At 41.4% G+C, this 26,322-nt stretch overlaps 1 protein-coding gene across 4 annotated transcripts in view; it reads right to left on the bottom strand.

Annotated features, from left to right (window-relative positions):
• Window positions 1-20,561, bottom strand: part of MCCC1 (methylcrotonyl-CoA carboxylase subunit 1) — a 53,336-nt gene extending 32,775 nt beyond the window's left edge. Inside the window, exons 1-5 of one of the 4 annotated variants that reach the window (XR_011445973.1) lie at window positions 20,317-20,552; window positions 13,256-13,302; window positions 12,483-12,619; window positions 10,002-10,097; window positions 123-244 (exon numbers count right to left, since the gene is read on the bottom strand). Coding sequence is in view for 3 of the 4 variants with exons in the window: in XM_069558963.1 (XP_069415064.1) it covers window positions 123-244; window positions 10,002-10,097; window positions 12,483-12,619; window positions 13,256-13,302; window positions 20,317-20,405 (491 nt within the window). In the remaining variant the exon portion in view is untranslated. Of the gene's footprint in view, window positions 1-122; window positions 245-3,449; window positions 3,648-10,001; window positions 10,098-12,482; window positions 12,620-13,255; window positions 13,303-20,316 lie in introns of those variants that run through there. The other 3 variants (XM_069558963.1, XM_069558973.1, XM_069558980.1) reach the window with 3 other exon arrangements.
• Between the last annotated feature and the right edge of the window lie 5,761 nt (window positions 20,562-26,322).

Raw genomic sequence — 26,322 nt, 5'->3', positions numbered from 1 at the left:
ACATAAGTTATGCCTATGATGACATAAAGATATATTAACCTATTACCTAGGTCTATTGTAGGTAAAATAAACCATTTCAATTAATCTTCTGATGGCCGTATTTAAAAGATATACGCTCATACCTCTTTATACCCATGTCTCTAATTGCTGATGAAGGAGGACCTACAAAAATAATTCCTTCTTGCTTACACAGTTCAGCAAATTCCATGTTTTCTGAGAGAAAGCCATATCCTGGATGGATAGCCTAGAAGGGAGAAACGAACAGGTTAGCTTTCTGGTGCCCCACTGGCAGACTGCGGCACAGGTGATGGCAGCTCCCTCTGGGGAGGCCCCTCCCTGTGCTGACAGGTACACATGGTCTCTATCAGAACATGTTTCCAAAGAGACGTCCGAACTTTATTTTTCTAATATATTTTTTAATTGAAGCATATTTGATTTACAACTGAATTTTCCTACTGAAGTTCTGAAGCCTTACCTGAAACAGAAAAACCAATATTTCTTTTTATGGTGGTAATATCATATCAAATTTACCATTTTAACCACTTTCAGTGTATAGTTCAGTGGCATTAAGTATGCTCACAATGTTGTGCAACCATCACCATCCATCAACCCTCAAATTCTATACCTATTAAATAATAATTTCCCATTCCCTGATAACCTATGTTTTATTTTCCATCTTTTCTGTACCTGATAAAAGGGAATCAAACAATATTTGCCTATTTGTCTCTGGCTTATTTTATTTAGCATGCTATTTTCAAGTATTAGAATATCATTCCTTTTTATGGCTGCATAATGGTCCACTGCAGTTACAGTCTACATTTTGTTCATCCGTGTGTATCTGATAGACACGCAGACTGCTTTGGTTACTGTGAGTAATGCTGCTATGAACATTAGTATACAAGCATCCTGCTTTACATTCTTTCAGGTATATATGAAATGTCAAGGAATATTTGCAGTTAGGAGTAAAGAACTTCAGGGTGGTAAAGCAGGTAGGTGGCGGTTTGCTCTCTCTACAAAGCTGGCCTAGAACTGAAACCGTGTGCCCAAAAGTTGCAAAGAGCACCCTTACACAATACTAACTCATTTAGCTTCAGGTCACTATCTGCTGATGCTGCCTTTCCAGAAAAAAAGCTAAGAATCAAACAAAAGTCATATAGTCAAACAGTAGTAAAGTCTGTATACACTTCAGTGAAAAAGGACCCTCTTAGATTTTAACCTAATCACTCGCAACTTACTCACAGTTTTAAGAAATTTACTTGGCTGCCTTATCCCACAGAAGAGGAAAATCAGTAACTGAATGACCGCAAGATTTCTAAGAGAAACATCCTGACAGTGAAAAGGGACAAAAGAGAGGAGAGTAAAAAGTGAAACAGGCTTATGTGGTTTAGCAAGGAGTAAGGCAACGTCAACTTCAACAGTCCTGAGGGCATTTCTGTCCTTTTAAAATAATAATTAAGTATGTATAATCATAATCAAGAGAATGCGAAAAGAAAAAAGCTTATCCAACCCTATTTCAAAACCGTTATGTCCAAAGAACCTTTCAAAATAAAAGGGGTAAGCTTTAGACATTTGGGAAACTCCTGTGACTAGAAAAACCCACATCTTAGGAACAGCACATAGCAATATGCTAGATACTGAATACAAATAATCACATTTTGATGTCAGCTCAGAGTTTTGTTCCTTTTAAACCAAAGTTCGATTTTAGTCATTTTATATGAAATTTAAATATTATTTATGTAAGGCAAAGTAAAACAGGTCTACATGCCAGTCCTATCTGATTTTTTAAGAGCTTTTTTAAAGGTAGAATTTACAATATGAAACATTCACCCATTTACAGTCTGATGAATCGAGCACATTTAGATAACTGTGCTGTAACTGGACTGTGACTATACCCCAGCTTTACGACACTTCTACCAGAATTCCTATATGCCCGTATGCATAAATGATGAATCCTTGCTCACAGAACCAAGCAACTACTGACTTGCTTTCTTTCTATATAATTTTACCTCTTTTAGAAGACTCATATAATGGAACCATATAGTCCACAATTTTATATGTCTGGCTTAAACTAACCATAATTTTCTGTGGTTCACCAGCAAAAAGAAAAAGAAAGAGTACTCATGCATGCCACAACAACGATATATATACCACTTTTGTTTACAGACTATATGGCTATATCACATTAAAAAAATAATTATATTTATTTCTAGTCATTGAATTTTTGCTGTGGTGAGTCTTTGCTGCTGCCGGGGCTTATCTTGTTGCGGGGAGCAGAGGCTACTCTGGTGGTGCACAGGCTCCTCATTGCGGTGGCTTCCCTTGTGGAGCACAGGCCCCAGGCACAAGGGCTTCAGCAGTCGTGGCCACGTGCTCCGCAGTTTCGGCTGCCAAGCTCTGAACACGGGTGTAGCTGCTTCCCTCATGTGGGATCTTCTTGACCAGGGATTGAACCTGTGTCTCCTACATTGGCAGGTAGATTCTCTACCACTGAGCTACCAGGGAAGCCCACGCATTTTGTTTTTTATTAATTTGGATTTTTCTCAGTTTTTGGCTATTATGATTAATGCTATTATAAACATGCATGTGTAGGTCTTTAATTTTTCTCAGAAATGTTTCATGGTTTTCAGTAGATAGGTCTTGAACTAACTTTTTTACTAAGTGTCTGATTTTCATTGATGTTATTGCAAATACAATTGCTTCCTTAATTTCATTTTCAAAGTGTTTGTTGCTAGCCTCCCTTCTTTTGGAACAGATACGTAATTCAACAGAACCCTGATTAACTAGATAAATACTCTGTTTTTGTAACTAAGAAGAAAAGCAGCTGTCTCTTTGCAAACAATAATGTTCAAACACGTTATGGGAATGGCCTCAAGGAATTTAACTAATTTCTTTTAGGGTGAACACTGATATATACAAACCACAGTATCCTCAAGCATTTGAATGGATTAAAAAGGAAATCTAACAATGCTACTACCACCAGTGGGCTAATTTCAGCCATGTGTTTAGCTGCCGATTCACCCTGGTGCGACACAAGATTGCAAGCCTTTTTAGACTGTTCATCCTTTGGTAATAAGACACCTTTAACATGAAAGACAGAAAACTGGTATCATCTCCTACCCTTAAATCTCAGCCAAAATAATTCCTTCCATGTTTACAGTTTGTGTCTCTTCTGCTCTGCGCTTGATCAAGCATATGCATAGACACAAAGTTGTTGCTGTTACTATTAGCTCTGTCTTCAGCAAAACTGAGATGTGTCTGCTTTCCACGGTGGAGCAGACAATTCATACTCCTCAAATCCTTGTTTTGTGTGTGTATGATTTTAAAATATCTCTTATAAAGTTATTTATTCCTGGTGGCACATTAAAAGAAACTGGAGCACTTTCACAAAACATTCGTGTTTAGGAGCTAATCCAGGTAACCAGCTTTTCACTAAATAATAATATACTTACAAAAAAAGTAAGGAAGTCGCTCAGTCGTGTCTGACTCTTTGCAACCCCATGGACTATACAGTCCATGGAATTCTCCAGGCCAGAATACTAGAGTGGGTAGCTGGTCCCTTCTCCAGGGGATCTTCCCAACCCAGGGATCAAACCTAGGTCTCCTACATTGCAGGCGATTCTTTACCAGCTGAGCCACAAGGGAAGCCCCTTTACAAAAAAATGTACATTGTAAGTATACAGCTTTTTTAAACATAATTTTCATAAATACTCAGTTCAAGAAACAAATAATCATCAACATTCCATCAGAGAGCAGAAAGCTCTCTTCCAGGTAATTTTAGGTCCCGCCCAAGGTACTACATCAACATTTTCTTTAAAAGGCTCCTCAGTGATTCTAATCTTTAGCCAGAGCTTACTACTGCTCCCTCTTTCCCAGCCACAGAAGACCTGAGACAACTGACAATCAAGAGGACCAGTCTAATGAGCATGCTTACCATTGTATCTTCCAGAGTCTCTCAATACAGCCATGTCACGGAACAAATTACCAGAAATTTAGCTCCTGAGTAAATTTTACTCTAGTGTCTATAAAAATGCCTATGTCAAAATGGCCACATTTAGAATTCTACATGGAAACACAAAAGACTTCAAATAGCCAAAACAATTTTAAGAAAGAACAGAGTTGGAGGAACCACTCTCTCTGACTTCAGACCATACTACAAAGCTATAGTAGTCAAAGCAGTATGGTACTGGTATAAAAACAGACATACATCAATGGAACAGGATAAAGTCCAGAAAAAAAATCCATATATTTATGTTCAATCTACAACAAAGGAGGCAAAAATATACAATGGAGAAAAGACAGTCTGGTACATATATAGCCACATGTGAAGGAATAAAATTAGAACATTCTCTAACATCATATACAAAGATAAACTCAAACTGGATTAAAGACCTAAATGTAAGACCAGATACTATAAAACTCCTAGGGGAAAACACAGGCAGAAGACACTTTGACATAAATTGCAGCAATATATATTTTTTTGATCAGTCTCCTAAAGAAAAGGAAATAAAAGCAAAAATAAACAAAAGGAACCACATTAAAATTAAAAGCTTTTGGTCAGCAAAGGAAACCACTGCCAAAACTAAAACACAATCTACTGAATGGGAGAAAATGTTTGCAAATGATATGACTGATACGGGATTAATATGCAACATATAAACAACTCATACAATTCAACATCAAAAAAACAAACAACCTGATTAAAAAACGGGCAGAAGAACCCAATGGACATTTTTCCAAAAAGGAAATGCAGATGGCCAACAGGCACATGAAAAGATGCTCAACATCACTAATTAACAGGGAAATACAAATCAAAACTACAATGAGATATCACCTCACAACTGTAAGAAGGGCTACCATCAAAAAGAACAGAAATAATAAATGCTGGTAGGGATATGGACAAAAGCGGATACTTCTGCACTGTTGGTGGGAATGTAAATTGGTGCAGCCACTATGGAGGCTTCTCAAAAATCTGAAAAGAGAACTACCATATAACCCAGCAATTCTACTCCCGGGTATATATCTGGGGGAAAAAAGTGAAAACACTAATTCAAAAAGATATATGCACCCCAATGTTCACAGAAGCATTATTTACAATTGCTAGGATCTGCAAGCAACCTAAATGCCCATCAACAGATGAATGGACAAAGAAGATCTGGTATATGTACACAATGAAATACTACTCAGCCATAAAAAAGAATGAAATTTTGCCATTTGCAGCAACATGAATGGACTTGGAAGGCATTATGTTAAGTAAAATAAATCAGACAGAGAAAGACAAATATGGAGTCACTTATATGAGGAATCTAAAAAATACAACAAGCTAGTGAGTACAACAAAAAAGAAACAGGAGTTCCCTGGCAGTCCAGTGGTTAGGACTCAGTACTCTCACGGCCAGGGTCGCAGGTTCAATCTCTGGCCAGGAAATTAAGACGCTGCAAGCTACACTGCGTGACCAGAAAAAAAAGCAGACTCACAGATACATAGAACTACCAGTGTGGAGAGGGAAAAAGGGAGGGGCAAAACAGGGGTAGGAGACTAAGCAGTATAAACCATTTTGTATAGAATAAGCTACAAGAATACATTCTACAACATGGGGAACATAGCCAATATTTTATAATAACTGCAAGTAAAATGTATCCTTTAAAAATTGTATAAAAATTTTAAAAAAGAATTCTATATCTTTTGCAAACTTCTTTCAATATCACTGCTGCTGCTGCTGCTAAGTCATTAATCAATGTCCTTTATTAAAACAATCAATACGATTCTTGTCAAAGTGAGGGCAAGGTCTGCTCCCCTAATTGGCAAATAGCCTTTTAGTGAAGAACACTGTGGGCTTCCCAGGTGGCCCTAGGGGTAAAGTCCCTGCCTGCCAATGCAGAAGATGTAACAGACACGGGTTTGATCCCTGGGTTGGGAACATCCCCTGGAGGAGGACATGGAAACCCACTCCAGTATTCTTGCCTGGAGAAACCCATGGACAGAGAAGCCTGGCAAGCTACAGTCCATAGGGTTACAAAGAGTTAGACGTGACTTAGCATGCACGCAAGCAAGCAAAGAGCCCTGTAAATTGTAACCTACCAAAGAAAGCTGAGCGCTGAAGAACTGATGCTTTTGAACTGTGGTGTTGGAGAAGACTCTTGAGAGAGTCCCTTGGACTGCAAGGAAATCCAACCAGTCCATTCTGAAGGAGATCAGTCCTGGGTGTTCTTTGGAAGGAATGATGCTAAAGCTGAAACATCAATACTTTGGCCACCTCATGCGAAGAGTTGACTCACTGGAAAAGACTCTGATGCTGGGAGGGATTGGAGGCAGGAGGAGAAGGGGATGACAGAGGATGAGATGCCTGGATGGCACCACCAACTCGATGGACATGAGTTTGAGTAAACTCCGGGAGTTGGTGATGGACAGGGAGGCCAGGCGTGCTGCAATTCATGGGGTTGCAAAGAGTCAGACATGACTGAACGAGTGAACTGAACTGAAACTTCCTTTTTGATCAGGCAGCTTTCTCTGGCCTAAGTTTTCTGACTTAATTCCAATCACTATGCCCCAATAATAGTCCCATATTACTTATTTCTTGCTTTTACTCTTAACCACTATCTGTAATACTTGCAATTCACCTCAAATCTTAAATATCCGGGCAAAACGTGTAAAGATTATTTGTGTTACTGTAACACTATTTGTGTTCTTACAGCATCTAATGTAATACTAATCCAGATAGACATGGCGTTGACAAACTCCCAGAATTAACATATGACACATTTGCTACAGAGTCATTACTTACACTGAAAAATGGTCTCAGTGAACTGCCATTAAAAAGGAAAAGGATTTTCACCTCTGAAAGCAAAGATAAAATAAGGAAGCTGACTGGCTTACAAGAAGTTATTTTTGAAATTTCTGATTAAACCTTCCTCTTTCCCAAAATGCCAGACAAGGTCTATTAAACACACTAGTAAAGTAATGCTCAAAATTCTCCAAGCCAGGCTTCAACAGTATGTGAACTGTGAACATCCAGATGTTCAAGCTGGATTTAGAAAAGGCAGAGAAACCAGAGATCAAATTGCCAACATCCTCTGGATTATCAAAAAAGCAAGAGAGTTCCAGAACAACATCTAGTTCTGCTTTATTAACTATGCCAAAGCCTCTGACTGTGTGGATCACAATAAACTGTGGAAAATTCTGAAAGAGATGGGAATACCAGACCACCTGACCTGCCTATTGAGAAATCTGTATGCAGGTCAGGAAGTAACAGTTAGAACTGGACATGGAACAACAGACTGGTTCCAAACAGGGAAAGGAGTACGTCAAGGCTGTATATTGTCACCCTGCTTATTTAACTTATACGCAGAGTACATCATGAGAAACACTGGGCTGGATGAAGCACAAGCTGGAATCAAGACTGCTGGGAGAAATGTCAATAACCTCAGATATGCAGATAACACCACCCTTATGGCAGAAAACAAAAAAGAACTAAAGAGCCTCTTGATGAAAATGAAAGAAGAGTGAAAAAGTTGGCTTAAAGTTCAACATTCAGAAAACAAAGATCATGGCATCTGGTCCCATCACTTCATGGCAAATAGATGGGGAAACAATGGAAACAGTGACAGATTTTATTTTCGTGGGCTCCAAAATTACTGCAGATGGTGACTGCAGCCATGAAATTAAAAGACACCTGCTTATTAGAAGAAAAGTTATGACCAACTTAGACAGCACATTAAAAAGCAGAGACATTACATTGCCACCAAAGGTCCATCTAGTCAAAGCTATAGTTTTGCCAGTAGTCATACATGGATGTGAGAGTTGGACTATAAAGAAAGCTGAGTGCCGAAGAATTGATGCTTTGAACTGTGATATTGGAGAAGACTCTACAGAGTCCCTTGGACTGCAAGGAGATCCAACCAGTCCATTCTGAAGGAGATCAGCCCAGGGTGTTCTTTGGAAGGAATGATGCTAACGCTGAAACTCCAGTAGTTTGGCCACCTCATGCAAAGAGTTCACTCATTGGAAAAGACTCTGATGCTGGGAAGGATTGGGGGCAGAAGGAGAAGGGGATGACAGAGGATGAGATGGCTGGATGGCATCACCGACTTGATGGTCATGAGCTTGAGTAAACTCTGGGAGTTGGTCATGGACAGGGAGGCATGGAGTTTTGCAGTCCACGGGGTCGCAAAGAGTCAGACATGACTGAAAGGCTGAACTGAACTGAACTTATTTTCTGCCTCAACTACCAGAGTGTAGCTTTAGACACAGGGTATAAACTCTTATTAGTCATTGCTGCATTCATACTTAGAAGCTGGCACAAAGCAGAAGACCAAATAACGCCTGCTGAGCGAATAAATGCATGAATGAGATGTCAAGGGGGAAAGAGTACTTTAGGCACATAGAACAATATAAGCAAATGCTCACAGAAATAAGCATAATGTGCAAAGATGGAGAAAAGTTCACTGTAGCCATTATAAAGAACTGGTGATGAGAGGTAAGTTTTGATAAATACTGGAAACACTCAAATGCTAGGCTGAAGAATTTGAACTTTATCTTGTAACCACTGGGGATTTACTCACTGGGGAATAGGATGAGACAGGGGGTAAGTTATTGAGAAAAAAATAAAGAGTAGGCGGTATTGAGGAAACAAGTGTTTAAGAAACACCTGTCTTATAGTAAAAGCAACTGCTAGCAGTAATCTGCCTAGCACAACTCATTGGATTGGCAGGGGATTTAGAAGCAGGGAAATCAGATGAGAATCAGAAAATCCAGATAAGAGATTGCAAGGACTGGCTGTGTGATTAAAAAGAACAACTTCTGGAGACAATTCAAAGAAAGATTCAATACAAGTTGGCTCCTGTTTTATTTTGAAGGATGAGAGATGTAATAACAGTGAAGTTTTGAGCCTGAGATATTGAAAAACCAGGGAGCAGGGCCCTGGAATGAGACTGGGAAGTCAAGAGGGAAAAAGACTCCTTTTTTGAATCTACTTTTCCTTATAATTTAGACCACCATCTATTTCTGCTAAAGAATCTGATGTTCCTAGGACCTGTCTTAGTAGACAGAGGATTCCTTAGAAGATAGAGGATCTCCCTCTTAAATATGTAATTAAAACCTCCCTCTACCTGTTTCCCCAAAGATCTAAAGCTTCTAGATCTAAAGATCTAAAGCACAGGATTCAGTAAGAAGGTAAAGTGGCTGATGAGTGAGAAGGGACACATCTTGTTTACAATAACAACCCCATTCAGTTCAGTCACTCAGTCGTGTCTGACTCTTTGCGACCCCATGAATCGCAGCACGCCAGGCCTCCCTGTCCATCACCAACTCCTGGAGTTTACCCAAACTCATGTCCATTGAGACGGTGATGCCATCCAGCCATCTCATCCTCTGTCATCCCCTTCTCCTCCTTTCTTCAATCTTTCCCAGCATCAGGGTCTTTTCAAATGAGTCAGCTCTTCACATCATGTGGCCAAAGTATTGGAGTTTCAGCTTCAACATCTGTCCTTCCAAAGAACACCCAGGACTGATCTCCTTTAGGATGGACTGGTTGGATCTCCTTGCAGTCCAAGGGACTCTCAAGAGTCTTCTCCAACACCATAGTCCAAAAGCATCAATTCTTTGGCGCTCAGCTTTCTTCACAGTCCAACTCTCACATCTATACACGACTACTGGAAAAACCATAGCCTTGACTAGATGGACCTTTGTTGGCAAAGTAATGTCTCTGCTTTTGAATATGCTATCTAGGTTGGTCATAACTTTCCTTCCGAGGAGTAAGCGTCTTTTAATTCCATGGCTGCAATCACCATCTGCAGTGATTTTGGAGCCCCCCAAAATAAAAGTCTGATACTGTTTCCACTGTTTCCCCATCTATTTCCCATGAAGTGAACAACCCCATAATCAAATGTAAAAACCTTAGGAATAGTTAAAAAGAGAGAACAAGTTCTATAAATAATAAGTAACTTTGTGTAAACTGTACAAAACTTATTCCTCTTGCAATGCAGATTTCTTCACGAATCTATTACCTGTGCGGCGGAGATCTTGGCCACTTGAATGATTTTTTCCATAGAAAGGTAGCTCTGCTGAGAGGGAGCGGGGCCGATGAGGTAGGCTTCATCTGCCTGTGGAAGGAATATTACAGGCTTAACAGACCGCACAGCTAGGACACATGAGTGCACTGTACAGAACTGCTGGCTGCCTAAGAACAATGCAAGAACTGAGAAAGAAGCAGCAGCTCATGTCTATGTTACAAAAATTAGGCAGTTCGGAATCTTTTACATGAGATACCAAAACTTGACTTTTTATGAATAAAACGCACAGAGTGAAATTAAAGTGCCCTGGGTCAGGAAGGAAGAGGCGTTAGTCACAGCATTATTATTAGCAACAAGAGTAACCTTAAATGTAGTTAATGCCAAAAACGTAGTTTGAAAACAGACAAAATATACCACAGGTGTAATACAGCAAGAAACAAAATTACAAAGTTTCCTGAAGTTTTATGATTATTACAGTATGATAACTCTCCTTCTATACATTTGTGAACTATTTTATACTGTCCCTTAAAACTGTCCCATAATCATAGCATCTCTTGAAGCAGACCAGAAGTAACCTCTGTGATCAATTTGGGACGTATCTTCCCATTCCACATTCCCAGTTATTTGGACATATTTATATAACCATCCAACAGTTTTAGTTTTTGTTTTTACACAAACAGGGTTAAACTCTAGAGTCACTGTCTGCAATTGCTTTTTTCATTAACAGTACATCTTTCCTTGCTCCTACACATGTCTACCTCATTTTTTTGAAACAACTGCATAAAGTTCCACAGTAGGGAGGTAACCTAGTTCATTTAATCAGGTCCCTTTAACAGACATTCAAGCCATAATGGCAAGTAGATGCCAGCAACATCTTGTACATGACTCCAGGGGCACATGTATGAGTGTATCTCTGGACGGAGCTCTAGAGGAGTGTTTGCAGGGTTGGGTGAAAGACATGACATTTTAATCACTCCTGGTTAATCACCCTTTGAAATGGTGTCATTAACATACATTTCTATCAGCAAATTAATTTCTAACCACATTAACTGACACTGAATAGTATCCACCTTGCACAGGGGTAACATGGAAATCTGCTTTTCAAGCTATCAATCTGGCTGAAGTGCAGAAAATATTGTGAGAGGGGGTCAAGAGTAGAAGTAGGCAAACCACGTACAAGGCTACAGATCTGACCAGGTGAAGATGACAGCAGTTTTGACTTAAGGTGCAGGTGATAGAGGGCAGAGAGAAGTGGAAAGAAATGTTTGAGAAGCAGAATTAACAACAACTGGGGATTGTCTGGATGGGGGCGGGGGAATGATGTACACTGGGGATGAGGATGGGAGATATTCAAACAACCCCCGAATCTCTGGCATTATTATTTTTATAAGCAATGGTATTGCGATCTACTGGGTTAAAGAAGTCTGTAAGAAAAGCAGCTTCAGTAGAGAGATGAAAGGTGATGAGTTCAATTTCGGACATACTGGTTTGGTGCCCATCCAGGGGGAGCTGGACAGACATGGATCACATTCAAAAGGAAGGCTGGGCTAGAAACTCACTTTTGGAAGTTTTTACCAAAGGAGTTGATGATACGATCTAAAGTGATACGATCTAGAGTGCACAGTGAGAAAAGGAGAAATTGGAAGATTCTTGGTAGGAGACAGAAGGATTCCATAGCGCAGGAAGACAACCGGCCTTGGACGGGGAGAGGACGGATGCAGACGCAGTGAGTGGGTTCTACGGCGGGAAGCTCAGTCCTACGTCCTCTGTGAATTGGGATCAGGTGAGAACAGACGGTCAAGGGAGACTCAGAGGCTGGAATGGAGCAAAATGGGTTCCAGATAGAATCTGAGGGGAAAGGCGCCAGACAGCCGCATGGGCCTGCTGTGCACTGTGGAAAACCCAGGGGAAGCGGGTCACCAGGAATTTGTCAGTCTTTGGAGTCTTGCTGCAGCCAGAAAGAAGGCCAGTAGCTAAATTCATCCATGGTTGGGTTCTGTCTGGTGTTAATAACTAATAACAATCAATAACAATCACAAACCTCAGGGGAGTAAGGTCCTTTCAGTTATAATTTACAGTTAAGTCAAGGCTCAGAAACATTAAGTGAGTTGTCCAAGATCCTTTGGCCAGTAAGCGGCAGTTGCTAAGTCTGACCTCAGTCCTTCTCCTGGTAAATCAAGGATCTGGACGTGCGCCACTGACAGTGGGATCTGTGGGTCAGCCACATTCTCTGAATCAACCCTTGTTGAAACAGGACCTTGCCTACAAGTCAACTGCACCACTAAGCACATAGCTTAGTTCCACTGGTGTTATGTCTGGTTACCAAGATAAATTATTACTGAGCAGGTTGAACTTACCTACTTAGATACTGTTAACACTAGCAAATATAAACTGTCAACCAAGAAGTAAAATACTGACGCAATAAACAAATAACAGTCACTTACAAAATTTGACTTCTGGTTTTAAAAAACGTACCATGTCAACATGCATGGAATTCCTGTCGGCCTCACTATAAACAGCCACAGACTGTACACCCATTTTTTTGGCTGTCCGTATCACCCTGCAGGCAATTTCTCCTCTGTTTGCAATGAGGACCTTGGAAATGTTTTTTCCTGTTTAAAATACCATGAAAACCATATACAAATATTACTGGGGAATTAAGGCATGAGAATGCAAAATATAGTTGTCCTTCAGTATCTGTGGGGGACTGGTTAACTATTTGGTGACCACAAGTACATAACCCCACGCCTCCTAGAGCCTAAGGACAGATAATGTGACATCACCCTGTGACATCACCATTTCCTCACCATCAGCCAATCAGAGACTTGTGCACAAGCTCATCACATATCCTGAGACCCATCTCCCTCACCTGACTTCTAAAGATGTTATGCTGAAACCCTTCTGGGGGAACTCGGGGCTTTTAGAGGTATAAGCCCTGCAATAAACCTTTCTCCGCTCTAAACTTCAATGTTTTGGTTTATTTGGCCTCACTGTCTGTGGGGCACACAAACTTGGGCTAACAATTCAGCTAAAAGAAATGGTAGCTCCAGGATTTGAACCCAGATTAGCTTCACTCCACAATGAGTGAAGTTCTTCGTCACTCTGCTCCATTGCCTCTATCCCTCTGTACACAGCAGTGTGGGTTAAGTATATAAAAATATTCTATTATGCACACATTAAATAATTAAACCTTTCCTTTTCTTACTTCACAATCTGAAACAAAGCCAAACAGAAGACACTGTCAGTACCTGTGGTTGTTGCATACTTCCTTGTTCTTTGCTTCCAAGCCCATCCCCTATAAAATGAATCCAAATGGAATTATAATTAAACAGGATATATAAGATCTGTCATTGCTTTTTCAGAAGAATCTCAATTTTTAAAAACTTGAAATCCAGTCCAGATAAGACCTTAGTTAAATCTAAAGCCTACAGCATGATTTAATAAGATTTTCTTTGTAGGAAGAAAACAAATCTAGAAATGAAAAATTACAGTTCTGACTGATTTCCCTGGCACTCCATGTCCTTGACCAGACCACCTAACCTGCTCTGCTCACTCCTGAGTCTGGCAAGAGAGCCTGGAGTCAGAGACAATTAGAAAGCTAAGGTACTTCAAGATCATCCAGTTCAGCTTTTTTCCCAAACTCTTTTCACTAGAATCCAAAGTAAAAATTATGTTCAACTTTACAATCCAATATACACACAGAGGTTTCAAGAAAGAAAAATTTCCCTATGTTTCAGTAGTTCCTGTTGTATTCCATTTTATTAAATAAAACATTGATCAAACTACAGTTGGAAAAATACTAATCTCATTCCCTCCTCTGGTAAGACAGGTTTGCATAACTAAGCCCAGAGAAATAAAGGGAACGAGCTGAGCAAAGGCAATAGAGTGCTGGTGACGCCAAGCAAGTCACTTACATCAGTGTTTCTCAATCTTTTTTTCATTGAAGTGAAGTGAAAGTTGCTCAGTCATGTCCAACTCTTTGCAACGCCATGGACTATACAGTCCATGGAATTCTCCAGGCCAGAATACTGGAGTGGGTAGCCGTTCCCTTCTCCAGGGGATCTTCCCAACCCAGGGATTGAACCCAGGTCTCCTGCATTGCAGGCGGATTCTTTACCAGATGAGCCACCAGGGAAGCTTTTTTTCATTACCCCCCCCCCCAAAAAAAGTATATAAATACTAAGGAAAAAGATTTTGTAGGAGGGGCTGAGCTTTGCAGAGCCACCAACAATGGTAATTAACATCAAAGATTTTGTCACTCTCTCAAGAAACAATTTTTATATAAATAAGAAATGGAGAAGCAGGAAGCCTAATGATTTATGTCTTAACCAGGGAGAAGTTCATTAATATCGAAAACAACTTTAAGTTCTACGATACCTATTGATACAGTAACTTAACACTGAAACTAATCACGAACTGATAGAAAGTGGGCCAGATTCATACAATGCCTATTAGGTGTCAGTTAAAAAGAATACACTGAGAAACCAACAAACTGCAGAAGTAATTCTCCCTTCGTCCTTTCTGTCCATATCTGGAAGATCTGGGAAAACTATGTTTATAAAGAACTAACCATTTTATTTATTTACTTTTTTGGCCACACTACAAAGTACGGGGGATCTTCCCCAGTCAGGAATAGAAACCATGTCCCCTGCAGCGGAAGCAGTCTTGTAACCACTGGACAACAAGGGAATATTTACTTATGGATTTGGCTGTGCTGGGTCCTTGTTGCAGCATGTAGGATCTAGTTGCCCAACCAGGGATCCAAACTAGGACCCCTGTATTGGGAGTACAGATTCTTAACCACTGGGCCACCAAGGAAGTCCCAAGAACTAACCATTTTAGATCCTTTACAAGGCAGGCCATAAAAAGGCACAACGTATATTAGAAACCTAAGAATGTTTAAACTATGCACAATTGCACTCATCCATCTCCTATGATACCAAAGTAATGCTCAAAATTTACCAAGCCAGATTTCAACAGTATGTGAACTGAGAACTTCCAAATGTTCAAGCTGGATTCAGAAAAGGCAGGGGAACCAGAGATCAAATTGCCAACATCCATTAGATCATTGAAAAAGCAAGAGAGTTCCAGAAAAAAATCTACTTCTTCTTTAGTGACACTGCCAAAGCCTTTGACAGTGCTCAGTTCAGTCACTGATTCTGTGTCTGATTCTTTACGACTCCACGGACTGAAGCACGCCAGGCCTCCCTGTCCATCACCAACTCCTGGAGTTCACTCAGACTCATGTCCATTGAGTCAGTGACATCATCCAAACATCTCATTCTCTGTCATCCCCTTCTCCTCCTGCCTTTAATCTTTCCCAGCATCAGGGTCTTTTCAAATGAGTCAGCTGTTCACATCAGGCATTGGAGTTTCAGCTTCAACATCAGTCCTTCCAATGAACACCCAGGACTGATCTCCTTTAGGATGGACTGGTTGGATCTCCTTGCAGTCCAAGGGACTCTCAGGAGTCTTCTCCAACACCACAATTCAAAAGCATCAATTCTTCGGCGCTCAGCCTTCCTCACAGTCCAACTCTCACATCCATACATGACTACTGGAAAAACCATAGCCTTGACTAGACAGAACTTTGTTGGTAAAGTAATGTCTCTGCTTTTTAATATGCTGTCTAGGTTGGTCATAACTTTCCTTCCAAGGAGTAAGCGTCTTTTTATTCCATGGCCGCAGTCACCATCTGCAGTGATTTTGGAGCCCCCCAAAAATGAAGTCTGTCACTGTTTCCACTGTTTCTCCATCTATTTGCCATGAAGTGATAGGACTGGAGGCCATGATCTTTGTTTTCTGAATGTTGAGCTTTAAGCCAACTTTTTCACTCTCCTCTTTCACTTTCATCAAGAGGCTCTTTAGTTTTTCTTCACTTTCTGCCATAAGGGTAGTGTCATCTGCATATCTGAGGTTATTGATACTTCTCCTAGCAATCTTGATTCCAGCTTGTGCTTCATTCAGCCCAGTGTTTCTCATGATGTACTCTGCATATAAGTTAAATAAGCAGGATGACAATATACAGCTTTGATGTAATCCTTTTCCTATTTGGAACCAGTCTGTTATTCCATGTCCGGTTCTAACTGCTTCTTCCTGACCTGCATACATTTTTCTCAGGAGACAGGTCAGATGGTCTGGTATTCCCATCTCTTTCAGAATTTTCCAGTTTGTTGTGATCCACACAGTCAAAGGCTTTGGCATAGTCAATAAAGCAGAAGTAGATGTTTTTCTGGAATTCTCTTGCTTTTTCAATGATCCAGTGGATGTTGGCAATTTGATCTCTGGTTCCTCTGCCTTTTCTAAAACCATCTTGAACATCTGGAAGTTCATGGATCACGTACTGTTGAAGCCTGGCTTGGAGAATTTTGAGCATTACTTTACTAGCATGTGAAATGAGTGCAATTGTGTGGTAGTTCGAACATTCTTTGGCATTGCCTCTGTTTGGGATTGGAATGAAAACTGACTTTTTCCAGTCCTGTGGCCACTGCTGAGTTTTCCAAATTTGCTGGCATATTGAGTGCAACACTTTCACAGAATCACCTTTTAGGATTTGAAATAGCTCAACTAGAATTTCATCACCTCCACTAGCTTTGCTCATAGTGATGCTTCCTAAGACCCACTTGACTTCACATTCCAGGATATCTGGCTCTGGGTGAGTGATCACACCATTGTGATTATCTGGGTCATGAAGATCTTTTTTGTACAGTTCTTCTGTGTATTCTTGCCACCTCTTAATATTTTCTGCGTCTGTGAGGCCCATACCATTTCTGTCCTTTATTGAGCCCATCTTTGCATGAAATGTTCCCTTGGTATCTCTAATTTTCTTGACATGCTCTCTAGTCTTTCCCATTCTATTGCTTTCCTCTATTTCTTTGCATTGATCACTGAGGAAGGCTTTCTTATCTCTCCTTGCTATTCTTTGGAACTTTGCATTCAAATGGGTATCTTTCCTTTTCTCCTTTGCTTTTCACTTCTCTTCTTTTCACAGATGTTTGTAAGGCCTCTTCAGACGGCCATTTGGCCTTTTTGCGTTTCTTTTTCTTGGGGATGGTCTTGCTCCCTGCCTTCTGTACAATGTCACAAACCTCTGTCCATTGTTCATATGGCACTATCAGATCTAGTCCTTAAATCTAGAGAGTTGGACTATAAAGAAACCTGAGCACCGAAGAGTTGATGCTTTTGAACTGTGATGTTGGAGAAGACTCTTGAGAGTCCCTTGGACTGCAGGAAGATCAAACCAGTCAATCCTAAAAGAAATCAGTCCTGAATATTCATTGGAAGGACGATGAAACCCCAATACTTTGGCCACCTGATGCAAAGAACCGACTCGTTGGAAAGATCCTGATACTGGGAAAGACTGAAGGCAGGAGAAGGGGATGGCTGAGGATGAGATGTTGGATGGCATCACCAACTCGATGGATGTGAGTTTGAGTAGGCTCTGGGAGTTGGTGATGGACAATGAAGCCTAGAGTGCTGCAGTCCATGGGGTCGCAAAGTGTCAGACACGACTGAGTGACTGAACTGAACTGATATTAGATACTGTGTAACTCATGTGTAGCATATACATATATCAATAGTATGTACAGAAATGTAATTGAATAGGACTAGCCTTTCACTGGGGTAGAGATGCAGGAAGCTAGATGTTAGAGTGGAGGACCAGACACTCATTGCCCTCTGATGCACACTCAGTCAGAAGCTGACATCCATGAAGGGTTCCTGGGAAGACCCATAGCTTTGGCACTTGAGTTCCACAAGATGGTTTTCTCAGGAGGTTACTGCTTTCCAACATTTTTCCAATCACCTGACAGCTTTCTTGAGCTTCAGCAGTGAGGCCAGGATCAAAGTCTCTTCCTATCACAGTCTTCAGATAGGTTTACTGATAAGATTCAAGGCCTGTCCTGGACAAGTGTCTATAAAATTGCAATTTTTTGATAAATCCAGCTAAAACTCTGATTCTGTTTTAAGGACATTGATGAACTAAATTCTTCTTCTGCCATTTCCCAGTGTAGACCCCACACACATCACTTTTAACTAAAATCTTCTACCCCAACAACATTCTGACTGGTCTACTCCATTTTTCACCATTTACAATTTAAAATGGCTTAAAAAACATTAAGAAGTTACCTTCATGTGATTATTGTACCCTGATTCAAGAATTTCTACACTAGTTTATTCTCACTTAAAAAATTCTACCAATAGACTAGATTTCTTTTCTGAGTTACTACAAACTCATAACATAAAAAGATATGTAAATGTACACCCATGGCTGATTCACGGGAATGTATGGCAAAACCCACCACAATATTGTAAATTAGCCTCCAATTTTTTAAAAAAAGAAAAAGATATGTAAAGAAGGACTTCCTTGGTGGTCCAGTGGCTAAGACTTGGCGCTCTCAATACAGGCCTGGGTTTGATCCCTGGAGAAGGAAATGGCAACCCACTCCAGTGTTCTTGCCTGGAGAATCCCAGGGATGGCAGAGCCTGGTGGGCTGCCATCTATGGGGTCGCATAGAGTCGGACACGACTGAAGTGACTTAGCAGCAGCAGCAGGGAACTAGATTCCGCATTGCTCCAACTAAAAGATTCTGCATGTTGCAACTAAGACCTGGCCCAGCCAAATAAATATTTTTTAAAAACTTAAAATCTCTATAAAATAACAAATAAATAAATCAGACCATGGCACTCCCTGCTCAATTCCTCCTCCAATTGTTTCCCTGTGTCACTTAGAATGAAATCTCAATTCTTAAAAAAAAAAAAAAAAAAAAGACATGTAAACACCCTAAATACTGATAAGATTTTTAGTTCTGCATGCCATTAACAACTCTAACATTTTCCAGGGTGACAACTATTTGAGAATAGTTCTATACCTAATACCTGAAAATTTGAGAGGGAGAGGGAAGTGAGAGAAAATGAGTCTGTGTGATATCCTGAAGAGCCCCAGAAACTTAAGAAAAAATCAGGAGAAAGAGAAGATCACTAACATTGCTTTCACCATCATATTTTACTCTGGGGCTAGTCCCACACAATTAAATAACTGAAAATCTACATATATACAGTAACGTTGGGACAATAAAAGGAAAAAAATCTTGAGACTTAACTCACTGAGTCTGCAAAGGCTACCTCTACGGATAGATTCATATGCATCAGATTCTATTTAAGAATAAACAAATGGTTCTAATTCTATTTATTCTATCTAAGCCTCTTTACATTAATGTTAATTCATTTAATAAGCATAGTCCAAGATACTAGCATTGTTTCTTCTAGGGATAGTATCATTATCTCCTTCTAAAGAAACTGATGCACTGAAGTAGGTAACTTGCCCAAGATCACTCACACACCCAGTGAAGAGCAAAGCTGAGTCCCCTGTACTCTGACTGCATAGGTCTGTGTCCTTAAACTATACTATCTTTCCAGAATGATAAACGAGGAGGAAGCAGAGAAGGTGCGAAGAGAAGGCAAAGGAAGTTAAAGAAGCCTGCTATCGGAAAACCTGGGGGTATCCTCACTGCAAAAATTATTCTGTGGGTGCGTGCTAGGTCGCTTCAGTGGAGTCCAATTCTGTGAGACCCTATGGCCTGTAGCCTGCCAGGCTCCTCTGTCCATGGGATTCTCCAGGCAAGAATACTGGAGTGGGTTGCCAGTGCCCTCCTCCAGGGGATCTTCCCCACCAGGGATCATGCTTTGGCAGGTGGGTTCTTGACCATAAGCGCCAAAGCTTAAAACCTGAAACTCATCAGCAGTCAGGTTAGCTAGAGTGAGTCATACCTGATATGTACAAAGCTGTTGACAAAACCTCTCAGACCCCTGGACGATAAATTTGCTGTTGTTAACTTGATTTATCTCAGCGAAGGGGAAGAACTCCAAGAGGCCTTAGCATCTTGGCTCCATTTCTTACTAACAGTCGGACACGACTGAGCAACTAACACACACAGCTGCAGTGCAATCTAGGGCAAATCGTTGGCTTCTTCGGACTTCACCAGAAGCGGGATTATAACAAAGCTCGCCGCAGACTGAAAGCAGTGAAAGCAGTATGAACGGTTAGCAGCCGTACAAGCGTTTTTCTTGCCCCTGTGGCGAGGGGAGCATGGAGAGGGCAGGCCCAGCTCCACCCCCCTCCAAAATGGGCAGAAGGCTGAAGAGCGGATGTGTGGAAGGGAAAAAGAAGGGAATCCCCCCGGGATGGGCTAGACTTTTTCTTCCGTCCTTCCTCCCCCTCGACCCTTGGTTCCTCTGCGCCTCTCAGCGCGCACGAGTCCATTCACTTCCGGGCGCGACAATGACCCACCGCCCCTCCACCCGCCGTTACCTCGGCGGCAGCAGCAAGCGCGGGACTCGCTGCCACCGATGCCTCTCCGCAGCCACGAGCAGCACCGACACCGCAGAGGCCGCCGCCATGTCCCTCAGCCGCGCCGCTCTCTGACGCCTTAAGCTACGAGCTGCGGACCCCTCACTACAAATACTTGTCGCAGCTGCGCAGCCCTCTTGTCCTCTGCCGGCCACCGTACAAATCAAAGCCAAGCAATAGGCATCCCGAAGCGTGTTGGGGGCGTTTCCACCAAAACCAATCAAAGAACAGAGCAGGGCTTGGGGGCGGCGATTGGCCAGTCGGGTCTCGTGCCGCGGGGGTGTGGTCCCCGCTTCTCCGCCCTTTGCACTAGTTCGTGAAGGGATAAGCTGCGTCCTCAGTTATTCTGGAATCCGGCTTGCTGTCCCTTCCCTTGGACCTCGGCGTTCCTTGGTTCTGGAACCCTCCTCCTGACTTTTATTATTAAAACCGCGCGGAAGCTGGAGAAGCAGAGTCATGAAAAAAAGTCAAATGGAGTGGAGAGCAAGATAAAATTCTCTAGTGGTCTCGAGAACGGTTAAAATAAATAGATAATTAAATAAAATTTAAACAACCTGAACTTTTAGAAAAGTGTTTTAATTGTTGAAAAGAGAAAGTCAGAACCGAAATGAAGAATATCTAGGAAATAAAAGTACTGAAAAGACTACATATAGATGCTTATTTGAGATAGCTAAAACACACGATTATAGGAAGATTATAGTGAACGTAAGCCATCCTATTCAAGGGTTAGAAAAAAAATACATAAGCAGAGCAGAATTAAGTCATTAGTAAAGATTAAAAGAAAGAAATAAATGAATTTTAAAAAACTACTATCCAAGCCTGTAGGCAGGTCAGGAAGCAACAGTTAGAACTGGACATGGAACAACAGACTGGTTCCAAATAGGAAAACGAGTATGTCAAGGCTGTATATTGTCACCCTGCTTATTTAACTTACATGCAGAGTACATCATGAGAAATGCTGGGCTGGAGGAAGCACAATCTGGAATCAAGATTGCTGGGAGAAATATCAATAACCTCAGATGTGCAGATGACACCACCCTTATGGCAGAAAGTGAAGAGGAACTAAAGAGCCTCTTGATGAAAGTGAAAGAGGAGAGTGAAAAAGTTGGCTTAAAGCTCAACATTCAGAAAACGAAGATCATGGCATCTGGTCCCATCACTTCATGGGAAATAGATGGGGAAACAGTGGAAACAGTGGCAGACTTTATTTTTTGGGCCTTCAAAATCACTGCAGATGGTGACTGCAGCCATGAAATTTAAAACGCTTACTCCTTGTAAGAAAAGTTATAACCAACCTAGACAGCATATTAAAAAGCAGAGACGTTACTTTGTCAACAAATGTCCATCTAGTCGAGACTATGGTTTTTCCAGTAGTCATGTATGGATGTGAGAGTTGGACTATAAACAAAGCTGAGTGCCAAAGAATTTATGCTTTTGAATTGTAGTGTTGGAGAAGACTTTTGAAATTTCCTTGGACTGCAAGGAGATCCAACCAGTCCATCCTGAAGGAGATCAGTCCTGGGTGTTCATTGGAAGGACTGATGTTTAAGCTGAAACTCCAATACTTTGGCCCCCTAATGCGGAGAGCTGACTCATTTGAAAAGACCCTGATGCTGGGAGGGATTGGGGGCAGTAGGAGAAGGGGATGACAGAGGATGAGATGGTTGGATGGCATCACCGCCTCAATGAACATGGGTTTGGGTAGACTCCGGCAGTTGGTGATGGACAGGGAGGCCTAGCATGCTGCGGTTCGTGGGGTCGCAAAGAGTCAGACACGACTGAGCGACTGAACTGAACTGAACTAGAGAAGCACTAAGTCCAGATGTTCAAATAAATCAATAAAAATTGTTAAATAATTAGAAGTAAAGGGGGAAAACTACACATGCTATGATTTTTTTTAAGTGAGGGAGAGCTGCAGGTATAGGAAAAAAATTTATAAGAGACTATTTTGCTCAATTTTTATCAAAGTTTGAAAACCTCTATGAACTGGATGATATTTAAGACAAGAAAATGCAATGTACTGAAACAGGTCCAAGATCAAAAATCTAAGTAAAAGCAATATCATAGAAGAACGAGAGAATATTATCAAAGACTTAATGTTCCTACTACCTTCATTTCCACTCCCAAAACATGTGACTCACCTTATCTTACAGGAAAAGGCCACCAAAATGCTGAATATTAGTTGACCTTAATGCTATTGAGTCTGATCCATCAGTTCAGTTCAGTTCAGTTCAGTTACTCAGTCGTGTCCTCCAATTCTTTGCGACCCCATGGACTGAAGCAAGCCAGGCCTCCCTGTCCATGACCAACTCCCAGAGTTTACTCAAGCTCATGTCCATCCAGTCAGTGATGCCATCCAACCATCTCATTCTCTGCTATTGCCTTCTCCTCCCACCCTCAATTTTTTCCCAAATCAGGGTCTTTTCCAAAGAGTCAGTTCTTCGCATCAGGTGGCCAAAGTATTGGAGTTTCAGCTTCAACATCAGTCCTTCCAATGAATATTCAGGACTGATTTCCTTTAGGATGGACTGATTGGATCTCCTTGATGTCCAAAGGACTTAGTCTTTTCCAACACTACAGTCCAAAAGCATCAATTATTTGGCACTCAGCTTTGTTTATAGTCCAACTCTCACATCCATACATGACTACTGGAAAAACCATGGCTTTGACTAGACAGACCTTTGTTGGTAAAGTAATCTCTGCTTTTTAATATGCTATCTAGGTTGGTCATAACTTTTCTTACAAGGGGCAAGTATCTTAAATTTCATGGCTGCAGTTACCGTCTGCAGTGATTTCAGAGCCCTGAAAAATAGTCTGCCACTGTTTCCACTGTTTCCCCATCTATTTGCCATGAAGTGATGGGACCAGATGCCATGATTTAGTTTTCTGAATGTTGAGCTTTAAGCCAACTTTTTCGCTCTCCTCTTTCACTTTCATCAAGAGGCTCTTTAGTTCTTCACTTTCTGCCATAAGGGTGGTGTCATCTGCATATCTAGGTTACTGAATTTCTCCCAGCAATCTTGATTCCAGCTTGTGCTTCCTCCAGCCCAGCATTTCTCATGATGTACTCTGCATGTAAGTTAAATAAGCAGGGTGACAATATACAGCCTTGACGTACTCCTTTTCCTATTTGGAACCAGTCTGTTGTTCCATGTCCAGTTCTAACTGCTTCTTCCTGACCTGCATACAGATTTCTCAAGAGGCAGATCTAGTGGTCTGGTATTCCTATCTCTTTAAGAATTTTCCACAGTTTATTGTGATCCACACAGTCAAAGACTTTGGCGTAGTCAATAAAGCAGAAATAGATGTTTTTCTGGAACTTTCTTGCTTTTTTGATAATCCAGCGGATGTTGGCAATTTGATCTCTGGTTCCTCTGACTTTTCTAAAACCAGCTTAAACATCTGGAAGTTCACAGTTCACATACTGCTGAAGCCTGGCTTGGAGAATTTTGAGCATTACTTTACCAGTGTTGAGATGAGTGCAATTTTATGGTAGTTTGAACGTTCTTTGTCATTGCCTTTCTTTGGAATTGGAATGAAAACTGATCTTTTCCAGTCCTGTGGCCACTGCTGAGTTTTCCAAATTTGCTGGCATACTGAGTGCAGCACTTTCATGACATCATCTTTCAGGATTTGAAACAGCTCAACCGGAATTCCATCACCTCCACTAGCTTTGTTCGTAGTGATGCTTCCTAAGACCCACTTGACTTCGCATTCCTGGATGTCTGGCTCTGGGTGAGTGATCACACCATCGTGATTATCTGGGTCATGAAGATCTTTTTTGTACAGTTCTTCTGTGTATTCTTGCCACCTCTTCTTAATATCCTCTGCTTCTGTTAGGTCCATACCATTTCTGTCCTTTATCGAGCCCATCTGTGCATGAAATGTTCCCTTGGTATCTCTAATTTTCTTAAAGAGATCTTGTGTTTCCCATTCTATTGTTTTCCTCTATTTCTTTGCATTGATCACTGAAGAAGGCTTTCTTATGTCTCATTATTCTTTGGAACTCTGCATTCAAATGGGAATATCTTTCCTTTTCTCCATTGTTTTTCACTTCTCTTCTTTTCACAGCTATTTGTAAGGCCTCCTCAGACAGCCGTTTTTCTTTGTTGTATTTATTTCTCTTGGGGATGGTCTTGATCCCTGTCTCCTATACAATGTCATGAACCTCCATCCATAGTTCATCAGGCACTCTGTCTGTCAGATCTAATCCCTTGACTCTACTTGTCACTTCTACTGTATAATTGTAAGGGATTTGATTTAGGTCATACCTGAATGGTCTAGTGGTTTTCCCTACTTTCTTCAATTTAAGTCTGAATTTGACAGTAAGGAGTTCATGAGCTAGCTGAACCACAGTCAGCTCCCGTTCTTGTCTTTGCTGACTGTATAGAGCTTCTCCATCTTTGGCTGCAAAGAATATAATCAATCTGATTTCATATTGACAATCTGGTGATGTCCACGTGTAGAGTCTTCTCTTGTGTTTTTGGAAGATGGTGTTTGCTGTGACCAGTGTGTTCTCTTGGCAAAACTCTATTAGCCTTTGGTCTGTTTCATTCTGTACTCCAAGGCCCAATTTGCCTGTTACTCCAGTTATTTCTGCCTGGAAAATCCCATGGATGGAGGAGCCATGGATGGGCTATAGTCCATGGTTTCGCTAAGAGTAGGACCCAACTGAGCAACTTCACTTTCCCGTTTCACTTTCATGAATTGGAGAAGGAAACGGCAACCCACTCCAGTGTTCTTGCCCGGAGAATCCCACGGACGGTGGAGCCTGGCGGGCTGATGGCTATGGGGTCGCACAGAGTCGGACACGAGTGAAGCGAATTAGCAGCAGCAGCAGCAGCAGCAGCAGCCAGGTATTTCTTGACTTCCTACTTTTGCATACCAGTCCCCTATAATGAAAAGGACTTCTTTTTGGGTGTTAGTTCTAGAAGGTCTTGTAGGTCAAGACTGACAAGAACTGTTCAACTCCAGCTTCTTCAGCATTACTGATCAGGACATACACTTGGACTACCGTGATATTGAATGGTTTGCCTTGGAAAGGAACAGAGATCATTCTGTCAGTTTTGAGACTGCATCCAAGTACTGACCCATAACAAAGAAAAAATTGGAAGTCTTCCAAACTCTAGTTGTTATGTAGGAAGCTTAGACATGAGCAACTGAGGGGAGGCCTGGCTGAAAGCTATTTAAGCTGATCTCTAAACTCTATCCCAGACACACCCAGGAGAGCTCATAGATATGCTACAAAATACCAGAGAGCAGAGACTTCTCAGCTCTACACAAGCACCCTGGGTACACAATGAATACCAAATAACCATGGGGGCTTCACCAAGTAACCTTAGGCAGTTAGGCAGTTAGGAGTCCATTAAGGGCCATGAAATTAAAAGACGCTTACTCCTTGGAAGGAAAGTTATGACCAACCTGGATAGCATATTGAAAAGCAGAGACATTACTTTGCCAACAAAGGTCTGTCTAGTCAAGGCTATGGTTTTTCCAGTGGTCATGTATGGATGTGAGAGTTGGACTGTGAAGAAAGCTGAGCGCTGAAGAATTGATGCTTTTGGATTGTGGTGTTGGAGAAGACTCTTGAGAGCCCCTTGGACTGCAAGGAGATCCAACCAGTCCATTCTGAAGGAGATCAGCCCTGGGATTTCTTTGGAGGGAATGATGCTGAAGCTGAAACTCCAGTACTTTGGCCATCTCATGCGAAAAGTTGACTTATTGGAAAAGACTCTGATGCTGGGAGGGATTGGGGGCAGGAGGAGAAGGGGACGACAGAGGATGAGATGGCTGGATGGCATCACCGACTTGATGGACATGAGTCTGAGTGAACTCCAGGAGTTGGTGATGGACAGGGAGGCCTGGCGTGCTGAGATTCATGGGGTTGCAAAGAGTCGGACACAACTGAGCGACTGAACTGAACTGAACTGAACTGAAGGGCTCATGAATATTGCACATCTAATTATA

The sequence above is a fragment of the Ovis canadensis genome, chromosome 1, assembly GCF_042477335.2.
Source record: "Ovis canadensis isolate MfBH-ARS-UI-01 breed Bighorn chromosome 1, ARS-UI_OviCan_v2, whole genome shotgun sequence".
NCBI lineage: Eukaryota > Metazoa > Chordata > Mammalia > Artiodactyla > Bovidae > Ovis > Ovis canadensis.
Note: the sequence above shows the minus strand (reverse complement) of the source record. Positions and strands in the feature narration are given on the sequence as shown.